This window comes from Scatophagus argus, chromosome 20 (genome assembly GCF_020382885.2).
Source record: "Scatophagus argus isolate fScaArg1 chromosome 20, fScaArg1.pri, whole genome shotgun sequence".
Lineage (NCBI taxonomy): Eukaryota > Metazoa > Chordata > Actinopteri > Scatophagidae > Scatophagus > Scatophagus argus.
Window position 1 is genome coordinate 463,034 of NC_058512.1, and position 15,381 is coordinate 478,414.

At 48.4% G+C, this 15,381-nt stretch overlaps 2 protein-coding genes across 8 annotated transcripts; both read left to right on the forward strand.

Moving 5' to 3' along the window:
* Positions 1 to 58: 58 nt before the first annotated feature.
* Positions 59 to 8,729, forward strand: helq (helicase, POLQ like). Of its 4 annotated transcripts, none has more exons than XM_046376107.1 (18): positions 60 to 744; positions 1,116 to 1,764; positions 2,479 to 2,657; positions 2,854 to 3,054; positions 3,141 to 3,213; positions 3,294 to 3,391; positions 3,555 to 3,653; positions 4,715 to 4,860; positions 4,929 to 5,168; positions 5,677 to 5,818; positions 6,031 to 6,135; positions 6,238 to 6,445; positions 6,744 to 6,901; positions 6,991 to 7,089; positions 7,561 to 7,734; positions 7,828 to 7,941; positions 8,305 to 8,439; positions 8,522 to 8,729. In XM_046376107.1, exons 1-18 carry the CDS (start codon positions 568 to 570, stop codon positions 8,555 to 8,557), a joined length of 3,033 nt encoding a protein of 1,010 aa, XP_046232063.1. In that variant the 5' UTR covers positions 60 to 567; the 3' UTR covers positions 8,558 to 8,729. The 4 variants fall into 4 exon arrangements, with proteins under 4 accessions (XP_046232064.1, XP_046232063.1, XP_046232062.1 ...); XM_046376106.1 differs by having other exon boundaries at positions 63 to 744; positions 8,544 to 8,729; XM_046376109.1 differs by lacking the exon at positions 1,116 to 1,764 and having other exon boundaries at positions 603 to 744; positions 8,544 to 8,729.
* Positions 8,730 to 9,277: 548 nt separating this feature from the next.
* On the forward strand, positions 9,278 to 14,774 carry hpse (heparanase). 4 transcript variants are annotated; one of them, XM_046376111.1, is made up of 13 exons: positions 9,290 to 9,525; positions 9,626 to 9,980; positions 10,422 to 10,546; positions 10,778 to 10,906; positions 11,657 to 11,830; positions 12,131 to 12,302; positions 12,532 to 12,579; positions 12,684 to 12,777; positions 12,857 to 12,963; positions 13,410 to 13,524; positions 13,827 to 13,951; positions 14,019 to 14,165; positions 14,379 to 14,774. In XM_046376111.1, the coding sequence occupies exons 2-13, from the start codon at positions 9,739 to 9,741 to the stop codon at positions 14,536 to 14,538; spliced, it is 1,638 nt and encodes a 545-aa protein (XP_046232067.1). In that variant the 5' UTR covers positions 9,290 to 9,525; positions 9,626 to 9,738; the 3' UTR covers positions 14,539 to 14,774. The 4 variants fall into 4 exon arrangements, 3 of the variants coding, with proteins under 3 accessions (XP_046232068.1, XP_046232067.1, XP_046232066.1); XR_006841938.1 differs by having other exon boundaries at positions 9,278 to 9,980; positions 14,019 to 14,278; positions 14,379 to 14,517; XM_046376110.1 differs by having other exon boundaries at positions 9,290 to 9,980.
* Positions 14,775 to 15,381: the final 607 nt, after the last annotated feature.

Genomic DNA, 15,381 nt, shown 5'->3' on the forward strand with positions numbered 1-15,381 from the left:
GGGCGACTTAGTAATTTAAACAGTTATCTCTGTTAGCTAATTGACCGCTAAATCGAAGGTGGAAATGATGGTGGGATTTTTCTCTTGCGCTGACGATGCTGTTGACAATTTTAAAAAACATGGATGATCTCTGAGCTGTTGTAGCCTCCACGCTAACCAAAAGCTGCGAATGGCAGCCCCGCTGCCGTTTGGATGTCCCGGCGACAGACTTTTGTACACTTTAATGGTTGTTTGTGATTACTTTGTATTGCTAGTCGTGACTAATTAACTCGTGGAGGGAACAAACCGGGGACTACAGCTGTCAGGAGTAAGCTAGCCGGGATAACTGATGATTCTTAACTGGTTTGTTAGTCTGATATCTTCGCAGTAACTCGTTTAACAATGATGTTAATGTCTCATAACAACATGGACCCTGAAGTATAAACTGGTAACGATGTATTGCTGTTTGTAGCGGTGTCTCAGCTCTGCCACCACAGTTTTCTGTCACAGTCAGGATGGGTTGTTTGCTAGCTGACCGTGTTTGACATGTAGGCTGTGACGGCTGAACCGGAACTGAACTGGACGGTAATGAATGCTGGGACACAAGGACTTCAAGTGAAACGAGTTCACTCGAGGAAGAGGTCGAGGGACAGCCTGAAGAGTCACCTGACACCAGCCAAGAAGAGAGGAGGGGACACCTGTTCACAGCCATGTCCCCAAAACAGGAGGCCTAGCAGCATCATGGCCGATGGACAAGCTGCTGAGGTACACTGAAGTCCAAACGTTGATCTAAAGCAGAAAGGATGATTAGTAATTGCTTGAATAATTGTTATTATTATTTATCATAAGCAAAATGCTAAGAATAATCAGGTTCCAGCTTCTTTAATGTGATTGGTTACTAGTTTTCTCTGTCTTTTGTCATATTGAACTGAAGGTCCAATGAAAGAAACATGAATGAAAGTCAACCATTTTACTGTTATGTAAGACAAAGAACGCCATCAGATCCTCAAGTGTGAGAAACTGGAACTGACCTCAGACTGCTATGATGCATCAGCCATTTTCTGAAGTAACTTGAATCAGCTGTTGGTTGCGGTTTCAGCCCCACGCTGGCTAACAGTCCTGTGTTCTGTGTTCAGTATTGCAGCGACACTGATTTATTTGGGGACTACGACAGTATCCTGGAGGACAGCTCTGTGTTGGCAAAGCTGGACGATGTAGAACAAAACGAAAGGCGACGTGACATCCAGCCTTCAGCCAATGTGGCGGATCAGCTGGACTTAACGCCTCTGCGGCCGTCCAAAGATGTCGCCTGGAAACAGTCCTGTAGAGACATTCTCACCGACTCCATCTTAGACAGCCTCGCAGACGAACCCTTGGAGGACTTAGCTTCCAGTCAGCAACAGTTTCAAGACCAAGTTCTCCAGAATGCAAAGAGGAGCAGGCTGCAGGGCGGAGGTAAAACCTCTATGCCTTTTAGAAACACTGACTGGACCCCTGAGGTTGGAACAGAAGCAAACGTGGAGGCTCAAACCACGAGGCCGACCAAAGTGAGAAGGAGCGTGGCGGATCAGCTGAAGAGGACGATGGTATGCAATGCAGCAGCTCCGTCCAGCGTCTCACGGACCGTCGGGTTAAAAGAAGCTGTGGTGTCTGAGGAGATCAGTGTCGCCATGCAGGCCATGGAAACTGTATCTGCTGAGACAACTGACCTGGGGCCTTTCTTTGGACTCCCCACCAAAGTGAAGGATTTGATGCACAAACTGAGAGGAATCAAGACTTTATATGGTGATTCACCATTTTGTGATCAGTAGATCAACTTAATCTCATTAAATTCACTGTTAAAGAAAAAAACCCAAAACGTTCCAGCTTTTGTAATGTGAGGTTCTGCTTTTCTGATGATTAGTGGAATCTCTTGGACAGGACAGAACAAGATATTTTGAAGATGTCACTTTGCATTGTGGGAAGATTTTTTTGGCTGCTCTTCACTTTTTTCTGGTGTTTTTTTTAGAAGCGTTTTTAGACTAATCGATCATTGAAATTAACGGCTATTTTATTATTTACCCACATCGATCCAGTTGGATTGTAATGATTCTGAAACTACAGCAGCAATACAAAATCTTCAGAGTTTCAAAACTGCAAAAAAGAAAACATTTTCTCCTCAAACCGGAGTCTGAGCTGAGAGCTGAACGCCCTCTGCGTGATGCGTTCAGGGACTGCTGGTAAAACAAACTAAAACAACTGAACCCACCCAGGGATTTGGAGAATCTTCACGTATCTACGTATAGCCCACTCATCGTTTACTAAATGTCAAAGGAAAATGAAAGTCCGACGCAAGGTGACGTCTTCAAACGTCTCGTTTTGTCCAGCCAACAGTCCAAAACCCAAAGAGATTCAGTTCACTGAATCACATAAATGATTGACCAGGACCAGACACCAGACTGCTCCTTTAGGTGGATGTTGCTTCAGACAGAGAACAACAGTCTTCCTTTCTTTTTGCAGACTGGCAGGAGACGTGTTTGAACCTGGACTGTGTTCAGGAGAGGAAGAATCTGATCTACTCGCTGCCCACCAGCGGAGGGAAGACTCTTGTTGCAGAGATCCTCATCCTCCGAGAGCTGCTGTGCAGGAAGAAAGACTGTCTGTTCATCTTACCGTACATCTCACTGGTGCAGGAGAAGGTAACTGAAGGAAAGCCAGTGAAAAGCTTCAGCATTAGTTTGTCAGCTGAAAGGCCAATCCAGTCCTGCTGCACTTTATGTCCATGTGTTATTTGTACGTTCATAGGGAAGAGAAGAAGGCCCAGCATAGAGACTTGCGGGACACCTGTCCACACCTTCTTGAACAATGTTGAACTACCACTTGGTCATTTTGCAGGTTCGTGGGCTAGCGAGCTTCGGCCTGGAGCTGGACTTCATGGTGGAGGAGTACGCTGGCAGTAAGGGCAAGTTTCCTCCAGTGAAGAGAAGAAGCAAGGCATCGCTTTACGTCGCTACGATAGAGAAAGCCCACAGCCTGGTCAACTCCCTGATAGAGAGCAGCAGGATGGAAAACCTGGGGCTGGTGGTGGTGGACGAGGTGAAAGCAGCCGTCTGTTGGAATGAAAGCTGAGATGGGAAACGTGGAGGTGGGAGGTTTAATGTCAACTTGTCTTCCACCCACAGCTTCACATGTTGGGTGATGGCAGCAGAGGGGCTCTTATTGAAATGACTCTGGCCAAAGTCCTCTACGTGAGCAGTAAGTTTCACTTTAATCCCAGACGTCCTGTTGAACCTTTTGAACCTGCTGGATGAAAAATCTGCATTTTTTTTTTTCAGAGACGACTCAGATTATTGGGATGAGCGCCACTCTGGGAAACATTGACGACCTGCAGACGTTTTTAAAGGCTGAAAATTACACCAACGACTTCAGGCCTGTAGGTGATGTTAAACTGTTAAATACTGTCTGCTGATGCTGCATTTCAGTGTCGACGAAACCCCAAAGCAACACTGAATTTATCCAGCGAGTGCTGCGTGTGTACGTACGTGCGTGTGTGTGTCATAATGACCCAAGCTGCTCACCTGTTGTTCTCCGTTCAGGTTCAGCTGAAGGAGTTCGTTAAACTGAACGACACAATTTACGAAGTTGACGCGAAGGAGGAGGATTGTTTCCGCTTCTCACGTCTTCTCAACTTCAAAGTAAGTTCGGTGTTCCCGCGCTGTGTTTGAATAGCGAGCGCACTCAGCAGGACGGCAGGCGGAGTCCTCCCTCAGTCTGGTTTGTGTCTGTTATAAAGTCAGGACATTTGGAGTTTATTGTAAAGCCTGAGATAAAACTCTGGCAGCAGGACTGCCTGACTGAGACTTTGGGATGAATCCCTCAGCAGCTTATGGAAGGAGAAGCAGCACACAGGGCAGATTGCAAACAACTAACAGCAACTGTTTGCAAACAGGTATAATAAGAAGATACACGAAGATAATAAGAAAGATAAGTTATTGCACAGTGAGTGGCTCCACTCCTTCCCTTCTGTCCTCTGTCCCCGCTTGTACCCGATTTCCTCCTCCTCCCCCCAAGTGAGGAGCTGTAGGGCCTGATGGCATGAGGGACAAAGAAGGTCCAAGTCTGTTGGTCCTTCAGTCTTTCACTGAACAGGCTCCACTGGTTGCTACTGACGGTGTGCAGGGGGTGGCTGGCATTGTCCGTAATGTCCAGCAGTTTGTCCAGTGTCCTCCTCTCTGCCACCGTCAGCAGAGAGTCCAGCTTCATGCCGCCCACAGAGCCACAGGCCCGCCTGATCGGCTTATCCAGTCTGGACGTGTCCTTCTCGGATGTGCTGCCCCCCCAGGCCCACCACAGTGTAAAAGAGGACACTGGAAACCACAGACCGGTAAAACATCCACAGCAGTTTGCTGCAGATGTTGAAAGACCGCAGTCTTAGGAAGTACAACCTGCTTTGTGTCTTCCCATACAGGTGGCTGGTGTGTGCTGTCCAGTCCAGTTCATTATCCAGCCACAGCCCGAGGTATTTGTATGACTCCACAGCCTCCACCTCAGCTCCCTCTAGCAGGACTGGTCGCGGTCTTGGTCTGGACCTCCCAAAGTCAATGACCAGATCCTCCGTCTTAGCAGTGTTGAGCTGCAGGTAGTTGGTGTGACAACAGGCAGCAAAGTCCCCCACCGGACTCCGATACTCCTCCTCTCTGTCATCCTGCATCCTGCTGTGTAAAACGATGCTCATGTCTGATCTCTGTGACCTCAGTACTCGAGTGCGATGCAGAAGATGGACCCGGATCACGTCATCGCTCTGGTGACTGAAGTCATCCCGACTCACTCGTGTCTGGTGTTCTGCCCCACCAAGAAGAACTGTGAGAACGTCGCAGGGATGATCTGCAAATATCTGAAAGAGTAAGTGAAGGACGGGACTGTTGTGTTCTGCTCTGCCGTCGACTCTCACTGACTGTGGCCTCCTGCAGGGAGTTCCTGAGGCACCGGGAGGCGGAGAAGGCCGTCCTCCTCAGGGAGCTGAGGGCCAGCGGGGGCGGCGCTTTGTGTCCCGTCCTCAGGAGGACTGTGCCCTACGGCTTGGCCTACCACCACAGCGGACTGACCTCAGAGGAGAGGAAACTGGTGGAGGAGGCCTACTCCAACGGGGTGCTCTGTCTCCTCAGCTGCACCTCCACCCTGGCAGCAGGGATCAACCTACCTGCCCGCAGGTTTGATATTAACTGGGCAAAAGTCACAGCTTTTAATAGAAATTGTGTTTGTCTCTCACTACATTGTGCTTGTCAAGCAAATTAGAAACAAACGTTTGAAATATCACAAAAGACAAAATGCGGACTCGGCCTGTTTCCATAACCGGTCGAACTGGTGAATAAACTGGGCTACACAAAGCGTGGCGGTACGGACGGGTGACGTCCGTCCTCTTCCTCTGAACCACCACAGGACCCCAGTTAACCACGGGAAACAAACCATTTCCTGGTCCCATTCGAACTGGGCTGTGAATTACACATAAGATCATTAGGACTTGGTGAAGTACCAAGTACTGCTGTTACTGCAAGTGAGTAGCTGTTTGCTGTGAGTTTAAAGTTTAAAATCTCCACACTGATGGACAGAAGTGTCAAGTGTAAACGGGCTGAACGGACCCTGGACTGATGCTTTGATCTGCTACCAGCCTGACAGGCAGTCTGATCCTGAGTGTGTCTCTTCATCTGTTTGGATCAGAGTGATTCTGCGCTCGCCATACGTGGCCACGGACTTCCTGAAGAGGAGCCAGTACAAGCAGATGGTGGGTCGAGCCGGTCGAGCTGGGATCGACTCTGTGGGAGAGAGCATCCTCATCCTGCAGGACAAGGACAGAAACATGGTGAGGAGCCTGGTTCTCCTAACACGTGGACGCACGTCAGGTCAGTTGGACCGGGTCAGTTGGACCGGGTCTGTTCCAGTTCAGGGAGCTGAGGAGCAGCTCAATAAAGGAGTCCGCAGTGGGATGACGTTGTTTGTGAACCAGTCACTTCTCTGAACAGGATTTTATTTGGGCTCTTCTTTGTATGTTGACCTTCTTGCTGTGTTTTTCAGGCTAAATCACTTGTGTGTGCCCCGATGGAAAACTGCTACAGCAACCTGCTGCACGACGGGGGGAAGTGCCTGCAGAGTCTCATCCTGTCGCTTGTAGGATTAAATGTAAATGCCCTCCTCATGTGCACACCTGAGCACCTTAACACGTAGTCTCCTCATCTTAAAGTTGCGTGGGCGCACGGGAGTCACAGGTGTGTTTTGTTGCAGATCACCTCCTCTGTGGATCAGGTGATTGACTTCCTGAGTGGGACGCTGCTGTACGTCCAGCAGAGGCACCTGTGTGTGGAGACGAGTCTGTGGGACGTGGTGCGGCGGTGCGTCAACCTCCTGAAGGACAAAGATCTCATCACGGTGAACGCACAGCCACACGGTCAGACTCTGCAGGTCACCAAGCTGGGAAAGGCTACGTACAAAGGTGAGTCAGGTCCGCACACTCAGGTGAATCCTTTAGGCGAGCACTGTGGCTGTGGGTGTTAAAGGGCAGTCCTGCTGGCTCTGAACGTGTGTCTGTTTTTACACTTTTGGTGTGTAAATGATTCATACTGGCCACAAGTGTTGGAACTGGTCCGGCGGACCTGTAGGTCGCCTTTCCAAGAGTTTTACTTCCGGCTTGTCTGAGAACCTTTTGCTTTGGGTGAAATGAACGGTTTTGTCAGTGTGAGTGAGTTGTATACATCTGGTGCATGTGACTCGTCTCCGCCTGTCGTCCTCAGGCTCGGTGGACCTGACCTTCAGTGACGTGCTGTACAGAGACCTCTCTAAAGGTCTGGACGGTCTGCTGCTCAACAGCTGCCTCCACCTGGTCTACCTGGTCACACCATACGACATGATTTCACAGTGCAAGCCCGACTGGATGACGTACTTCAGACAGGTACGCAGTCACTGTGAGACCTCGGGAAGTCTCCGTCCCACAGCTCCGTCAGGTGGACTGAAGCAGCTGCTTTTGTTGTGCTGTTTCAGTTCACCCTGCTGTCGGCGGCAGAGCAGAGGATGTCTGCGGTTGTCGGGGTGCCTGAGAGTTTCATCGCTAGAAAAGCTGCAGGACAGACGGTGAAGAAGGTGAGCCACACCTGAAGTACTAACTTGTGGGTACTCAATGATTAAATTCAAACCAACAGCAGGTGGACACAAATGAATTCAGAGTCGTTTCCAGCTGTTGTCTCCCGCATGAAACAGGATGTTGAAATTCCTTAGTGTCTCCTGGCGGCGCTGTGTGATGTCTGATGTCCTCAAGTGATGTCACTTTAGTTAAAGTTACTCATTTGAAGGATTTTAACTGAAATGCCTCCACCTTAAAGGTTCGGTTAGTTAAGTTAACCTCACCAGTCAGGTTAATGTTTGACGGGCGGATTTATAAGTCTGCTTAACCCTTCTGTGATTTTAAATGTTAGAAGTTGTGTCCTCCGGGGGCTGACTGTCTCATGGTCTCTTCAGAGTGCAGGAAGTGTGTAGTTCAGTTTTTGCTTCCGTTTGGTTGCTGTGAAGTGACGGTGGCTCACGTCCCGGTTGTGATTGACTGCTGTGTTTCAGGGCGTGGACATGGAGGCGGTGGGCCGGATGTATTTGGCTCTGGTGCTCTTCGGTTTACTGAAGGAGACAAACCTGTGGAGCATCGCCGACAAGTTCCAGCTGAGCCGGGGTTTCGTCCAGACTCTGGTCAACTCCTCCTCGGCCTTTTGCTCCTGCGTCCTGCACTTCGCAGAGGTGTCGCCTGCCTCCACCCTGTCTGTCTGTCACACTGCCTGGTCTCAGGTCTGGTAAAGTGATAACAGCTTGTTCCGTTGTGTGTGTGATCAGGAGCTGGAGGAGTTTTGGCCTTACAAAGCTCTGCTGACGGAGCTGACGCGAAGGCTGAGTTACTGTGTGAAGGCTGAGCTCATCCCTCTGATGGAGGTGGCTGGAGTCATGGAGGTCAGTGTGGAGCGGGAAGTCGCTCCAAACCGGGATGAGGACTAAACACACATTTTCAACTAAACTCCATTAGTCCATCAAGAGAAAATTAATCACAAAGTACAATGACGTGTACACACATTAAAACATTTGCTGCTTGAGGTTTCTGCATTTAGATTTTCTGCTTGTAAATATGATTTTTATGTGTTCTGGACTGTTGGTCTGACAAGACATCTGATAAAGTCGGTAAAGATCCTGGGGAAACCTGCTGGACATTTTATTGACTAATCATCTGATTTGTGTCCATCATCTGACTCCTTTCCTCTCACAAGTGTAATGATATCCGGTGAGTTTCCTGCAGTTGTCTGTGTTTGGTCCCTGCAGTCTCGAGCGAAGCAGCTGTATAACGCCGGCTATAAGACGCTGACTCACCTGGCCAACGCTGATCCCGCCGTTCTCTCCAAGGCCATAGAAAACCTTTACAGGAAACAGGCCAATCAGATAGTGGCCTCTGCTAAAGTGAGTGTCATGCTGACCTGTCGTCTGTAGTTCACGGCTTTCAGGATAAGCTGGTGATTAACATAAATGGTTTGTCCATCAGATGATGTCTCTGTGTGTTGCAGATGCTAGTGAATGAAAAAGCTGCAGCTCTTCAGGAGGAAGTGGACGATCTGCTGACGATCCCTTCAGATCTGCCCACGCTGTTAAGAACTGAACAACTCATCTGACTTCTTTTTATTTTCTTTGTAGTTTTTTATTGTTTCGTCTGTTTGAAGTGCACATCTTATTAAAATAATGTACAAAAGTCAGACTCGGCTTCATTTATTGTGGCAGTCAGTGATGTGAAGACCGTTAGCCGCACACCATCGACTCCATCAGTCAGCAGCTGATGCAGCAGCTCAAACTTAGCTTCAGCTCCATGCTAACTTAGCCTCACGCTAACTTAACCTCATGCTAACGTCAGTGTTTCATCGTCACTAAATCAAAAAAGGACACAACTCACAAACTGGTTTTATGTAGAGATTATTTGTTATTAAATATTTGTATCTGCTAACATTTGTTAGTCATACAGTTTACAGAGAGAGAATTGCGCAATTATGCTAAGCTAATTTAACCAGATGTTATCAACATAACATCTGGCATTTTGAAGTACGTTGTGTGTTTGGTTTTTTTTAAGTGAAATCCAATCCAAAATCTTCCAAACTCGGATAAGTCAGCTGTACTCCGTATCACCTTTTAACCCTGAACAGTTCAGGTGTTAGCATGCTAATGTTAATGCAGCCAGGTGTTCCAGTTAGTCACGCCTTAATATCTTCATATACGCACATTTGTTCAGTTTTATCTTTTCACCTCTAAAAGTTAGCTTGCGATGCTACGATGACTTCCTGTTTACGCAGCTCGCTCCTGATTGGACAGAGCTGATTGGTGCTGACTGGTGCTCAGATTAACCCTCAGTTCCTTTACCTGTTTCTTGTTAGAAAGGTGAACCACAGTGAGGTGATGATCACCTGTTGTGTTCTGTACAGGTAAAGGACGGAGACACCAGGACAAAATCCCCGTCAAAGCAGCTGCACTGAGAAACAATCTGGTTTCCATGTGGTCGGAGTACGTTAAATAGTTTATTCACACATGCCCTCTGCTGTATTTAATATCATTAAACTTAAAACAAATGTCACAGTGTCACGGCCTTGTTTATTATTCACAGCCTCTGCCGGACCGGTGTGGAGTCCGAGCGGAGCGTCGTCCCGGACATGTTCCGGCTCCGCTCCGGTGTGAACGGCGTGCAGGCAGGAGGAAGCCGTGCAGGAAGTGTTGAGCATGTGTCGGAGCTCTCAGACTCGAGTCATGAAGTGCGTCGCGGTGCTGCTGGTTCTGTCTCTGCTCTCCCATCACACCGACGGAGTCCGCATCCTCGACACCCGACATCAGAACCGGAACTCTTCACACGTGCTTCTGCTCATGGACCCGTCCGCGGCCATCCGCCGGGTGGATCCGCGCTTTCTGTCCGTCACCATCGATGCCAGCCTGGCTTCAGAGGAGAAGTTCATGTTCCTGTTAGGGTGCGTTCTGTCTGTCTGTCTGTCGGTCGGTCGGTGGGACCTTCACTTGAACGTGCTGGTCCGACGGGGGACCAGCACTCAGGACCAGCGTACGATTTACACATACTTGTACTTCGTCACTTCAGCGTTTTTACCTGAGTACATGTATGTAGTTACTGAGCGGAAGAAAACATGACTGATGTTTTGTTAAACATGTGCAGAACTACTGATCACATATCAATCGGACTGTGATCAATAGCACAGAGTACTTTTAATGAGGTAATAATAGTGCTACTTTATAACTTGTTTTCGTATATTAAGTTTCACTTTCTTAAAGTTGGGTTTTCACTTTGAAGTTCTGAAACGAGTTCACGTTCAGCCTCGGAACTGGTTTTAGAAAACACACCGCAGTCCCAGCTTACCTGTTGTTCTGCTTTGACGGTTTGGCTTTTCCTTCTGCAGGTCTCCAAAGATCAGGACGTTGGCGAGAGCGTTAACTCCAGCCTTTCTGCGATTTGGGGGGACCAGACAGGACTTCATGGTGTTCAGCCCTCGCAGGCATCAGCCACACTCAGGTTCCACTGCAGGTGAGGCCACCTGTGGAGCTTTAGACACCCCAGGAGGATTTTGTTATGATTTTTTTGTGCTCGCTTCTTTTGAAATCTGTATTTTCCTTTGTGCTCAGTCCGTCTGTGAACACTGAGGTCTGAGGTCTGATACAGATCTCATCTGGGATGTCATTTCATATCTGCTTCAGCTGGAAATGAAAACTGTTTTGTACAGTCTGAATGAGACCGAGTCCCGCTGTCTGTCGTTAGGACAACCCTGTGAGGACCTGGAGCTGCCGTCGTGGCTGGAGGACAGGCTGAAGAGCCAGTGGACAGAGCAACAAGTGATCCTGATGAGGGAAGAGCGGCAGAGGAAGTACAGAAGAGTGAAGTTCACAGGTACGAGTCCTCCTGGTTTCAGATTTAACCTCAGCACAAAGTAATCCGTCACCTTAAGTCACTGACTGTCGTGTCCGCTTTCACGTACTTCTGCTTTACTCGAGTATTTCCATTTTATGCTACTTGTGCTTGTATGATGCTTGTACTCTGTATTGCAGTGCAATGCCCTGCTTTTCACTCCACCACAGTTACTTTCTGGCTGCCTTGCAGATTACATGCTGCACCAGAGACAGAAGATGATTTTTAGAATCAGTTGATTTTATCTCCAGTTGGATAAAAACAACATTTATTCTGAAAATCAGGAAAGTGCTGAACGTGTCGGATAATCAGCCAGACCGATAATCAATCGGTCCGAGTGTAGAACCTGTAAATACATATGGAATGTGCATTTATTGCCAGAAAATAACTTTCCAAACTTAAATACATCAGATAAATTAAGACTTTTATTCGTATGAGTAAAAAATAATAAAGTAAAGTAATATTTTAGCTCCAAATCTGTACTTTTGCTCAGGTTTTGGGTGGTTTTCTCACCACAGGAGCTTCTGGATTTCCTTCAGCTTTGTAATCTGTTAAAGTGTTTTGCTGGGGTCAAAGCTCGGACCACATGCTCCTGTTTGCATCATGAGGAGACTCGTACAGGCGCAGATGTTAACTACACAGCGTGTGTTTTCACAGCAGGTGTTTATTAGTCCTCTGATCTTCGCATGTCTGTCTTCGCATGTAAACGCTGCTGCCGTCCTCCTGTGGCAGAGTACACTGTGGACCTGCTGTACTCCTTCACCAACTGCTCCGGGATGGATTTGATCTTCGGGCTCAACGCTCTGCTCAGAACAGCCGACAACACGTGGAACAGCAGCAACGCCCGCTCGCTGCTGCAGTACTGCGAGTCCCGGCGGTACAGGATGTCCTGGGAGCTGGGAAACGGTACACAACTGCATTTATGTTTCACAGAAAGAAAAGCTTTGTAAAGCCCATCCGCTCCAGTCAGAGCTTCTCTCTTCTGCTGTTCGGTGCTGCAGTGAAGTTACAGTCACACTGAAACACTGTGGTTTTTATGTGACGTCTGAGTTTCACTTTTCAGGAAGTTTTTACGAGTTATTCAGTCTGTTGGGGGAACCGGTTTCTCCAGAAGTCCTGCAGGAAGTGAGACGGCGGAAAGCTTTTCATTGAGACTTTCAAACAGTCTGAATCAAACCGAATCTCATCCGGTCTGCTTGTCTTCAGAGCCAAACAGCTTTGAGAAGAAGGCGGGGATTCGGGTGGATGGACGTCAGCTCGGACAGGATTTTGTCCGTCTCAGAGAGATGATGTCAGAATCCAGACTGTACCAGAGCGCTGGACTGTACGGGCCGGACGTCGGTCAGCCACGAGACCACCGGACTGACTTACTGAAGGGGTGAGCCGGGACACTGCCTCTGCAGAGCCAGTTTAACCTTAAATTCACAGTTTCACATCACACACCAGTTCAGGATCAAACGTTCAAAATCTCAACACACACATTTTATGTAGTCATCAGCGACCTCGAAGGGTTTTTTTGAACAGTGCGCTAAGAATCATTTCATAAAGCCGTCAGTGAAGTGCGGGTGTCTGCTGACTGTTTGAGATTGTGACGAATGTGAATGCAGGTTCCTGCAGACCGGAGCTGAGGCGGTGGACGCCTGCACTTGGCACCAGTGAGTCCACCTTCACGTCACCATCAGATCACTTTTATTGATCCCACAGCAGAGGAAAAACATCAAAATGAAACAAGATAAAACTGTTCGTTCTTTCACCGTAGTTATTACGTGAACGGGAGGGACACGTCCTTGGAGGATTTTCTAGATCCTGAGGTTCTGGACACTCTGGCCTTAAAGACAAATGAGGTCCTGGAGGTAACGACAAGCGGACGGACACAGTGAGGTCTCGGCGTCTGATGAGTGTGATGTCCACATGTCTTCTCTGCTTGTTCAGGAAGTGAAGCTGGCGTCTCCGAGGAAGCCGGTGTGGCTGGGAGAGACGAGTTCGGCCTACGGAGGAGGAGCTCCAGGACTGTCGGACACGTTCGCAGCAGGATTCATGTGAGTTCGTGCAAGACGCGTCCAAACAGTGAATTTAGCTTTTTGAATTAATGAGTCACTTTTAATAAAAGACGGTCTTTGTCTGCTTCTGGCTTCTCAGGTGTGAGCGTTTGTTGTTTTCTTTCGTGTTGAAGCTCATATGTTTGAGTGTTGGATTGCTGGCAGATTTTGGCCTTTAACGACCTTTAAAGTGAGGGCAAAGACTTGAATCTGGCATGAACAGTGACTGACTGTCAGGAGTTCAGGGCTCCTCAGGAGTCCCACGTGGACTTAATTAAGTTTAGTAATTACCCAGCAGCCCCAGTCTCATGACCAACCTTAAACTGGTCCTGCAGCTCACAGCAGGGCTCACGTGTGGTTGAAGGAGTCGGCTCAACATGCCGTGAGACGCGCTGCACGTGTTAGGAACACGTCTTGTTGTTAACGTGTTTCTTTGTGGTCTACAGGTGGCTGGACAAACTGGGCCTGGCAGCCAAACTCGGCCTGGATGTCGTGATGAGGCAGGTGTTGGTTGGCTCTGGGAGTTATCACCTGGTCGACGACAACCTGGATCCACTTCCTGTGAGACTTCTGTGATTTATTAGTCTCTTTATGTTTGACCTGAGTGACTCCAGATGTGCGTTTAATCTAAGAAGGTTCAGTTTGGTGTGGTGTTTATTTAAAGTTGCTGGAGGACTCGGGGAGCAGACGTCGCCTCCGGCAGGAGGAGGTGCAGGTTTGCAACGGCTAAAGCAGAGAGAACGTTTGACTTACGAAGTCACACATGATGAGTGCGTCTTTAATTCAACGATGTGAACACTTTCTCCACTTGTGTCCGGCCTTGTGCCTCCCTCTGTCTGACCTCTGAGTGTCTCTTCTCTCAGGACTACTGGTTGTCTGTCCTCTACAAGAGACTCGTGGGACCGGAGGTGCTAAGAGTTGAAGCATTTTCCGATTTTGGCCGAAGTAAACGAGTGCGGCTGTACCTGCACTGTGCCAACAGAAAGAGGTACTGACGTTTGGTTCTTAACTGACACCATGTCGTAACTGGTCGACTCACTGCGTTTCCTTCGCAGCTACAGACGCGGGACGGTCACGTTGCTGTCCATGAACCTGAGTGAGAAGCCGGCCAGCATCTCCCTTCCTGCGCTCCTCTCCTCCAGCACAGTGGAGGCTTTTGTTCTGCAGTCCGACCAGCCGGGGGAGGAGGGGCTCTACTCCAGGTGCCTTCAATGTGCCCATTTATCTCTGAGTTAGCCGGAAGCCTTCTCTCCCCGTGTCATGTGAAAAGTCACTCGCTCTTAATGTGAAGAAAAACCATGAAGTTCATGTGTTGGTTTGTTGTGTGTCTTCATGCAGAAATTTGATGTAACAAAAGTCAGTTTTTGCATCCTTTGAGCAGTGAACCATCATGACTCTGTGTGTGTTTTCTGAAGGTCCGTGACGCTGAACGGGGACGTGTTGAAGATGGTGGATGATAAAACTCTTCCTGACCTGAAGGGAAGGCGTCTCCCTCCAGCTCAGTGTCTGCAGCTTCCTGCGTACTCGCTGGCCTTCTTCGTGCTCACAGACGCTGAAGTTGCAGGCTGCGTGTGACCTCATCCTCAGACGGCGTGTTTGAACTGACCGTCGTCGCTCCTGACGGCACAGAGACGACACTGAGGGCTGCTCATCACTGGACTAAATATGACTTTAACTTTGAATTGTGCATTTGGTGCTGTTTATTTCGGGACAAACGGGTTTCTCTCACACAGCTAATGCTGAAGTGTCAGCTGAAGTGAAGTGTCTTATTTATAGAAAATAATGAAAAATATGTGACATAACTTCTACTACAACAAGCCTCATGCTAACAGCAGCACGCTAACAATCTGAAGGACTTTTCACACTCAGCCCAGGGCCAAGAAAGCTTTCACACAATCCAAAGTGGACTAACCCCGACTTTAGCTTGGGTCCGACCTGCAGCAGGTTAGCCCTGAGGTCACAAGTTGTCCCCTGAAAAACGACTAAACTCAGGGTCAAAAAATGCCAGAATGAAACAGGACTGAAGTAAACCAGAGACCTTGTGTGTCTTTGCAGGGGGAAGCTGAGTTATGTCCAGCTCAGCTCTGAGCTCGTGGCTAACAGCATGTGTGAAATCTCTTTAGCATGTTAGCATGCTAACAGAGTGTGACTGTCACGTGGAGAGCAGATCCTCGTGTTCTACACAGAATATAACTGGGCCATCAGTTCTGCAGGTGTTTGACCATAAACCAAAGTGTTGGGCCCATTCACATGTTGGACTGATGGTGGCGCTAAATGAAAAGTCAGAGGATCATCATCATTTATTTATCTGAGGTGGGCATGAATGTCTGGAGCACCTCTCATCACAGTCTGTCACAGAGCCAAAGTGGAGGACAGCAGAGCTAAAAATCAATAAATGTCAAATCAGGTTTTGTTTTA

What these genes read in the sequence shown, in the direction of transcription:
- helq (XM_046376106.1), top strand. Translation starts at nt 568, where the DNA reads ATGAATGCTGGGACACAAGGACTTCAAGTGAAACGAGTTCACTCGAGG. An exon ending in AGGAATCAAGACTTTATATG is followed by an intron (nt 1,765 to 2,478) that starts GTGATTCACCAT and finishes TTCTTTTTGCAG; the next exon opens with ACTGGCAGGAGACGTGTTTG. An exon ending in GGATGACGTACTTCAGACAG is followed by an intron (nt 6,902 to 6,990) that starts GTACGCAGTCAC and finishes GTGCTGTTTCAG; the next exon opens with TTCACCCTGCTGTCGGCGGC.
- hpse (XM_046376110.1), top strand. Translation starts at nt 9,739, where the DNA reads ATGTGTCGGAGCTCTCAGACTCGAGTCATGAAGTGCGTCGCGGTGCTG. An exon ending in CGGACTGACTTACTGAAGGG is followed by an intron (nt 12,303 to 12,531) that starts GTGAGCCGGGAC and finishes ATGTGAATGCAG; the next exon opens with GTTCCTGCAGACCGGAGCTG. An exon ending in ACAACCTGGATCCACTTCCT is followed by an intron (nt 13,525 to 13,826) that starts GTGAGACTTCTG and finishes CTCTTCTCTCAG; the next exon opens with GACTACTGGTTGTCTGTCCT.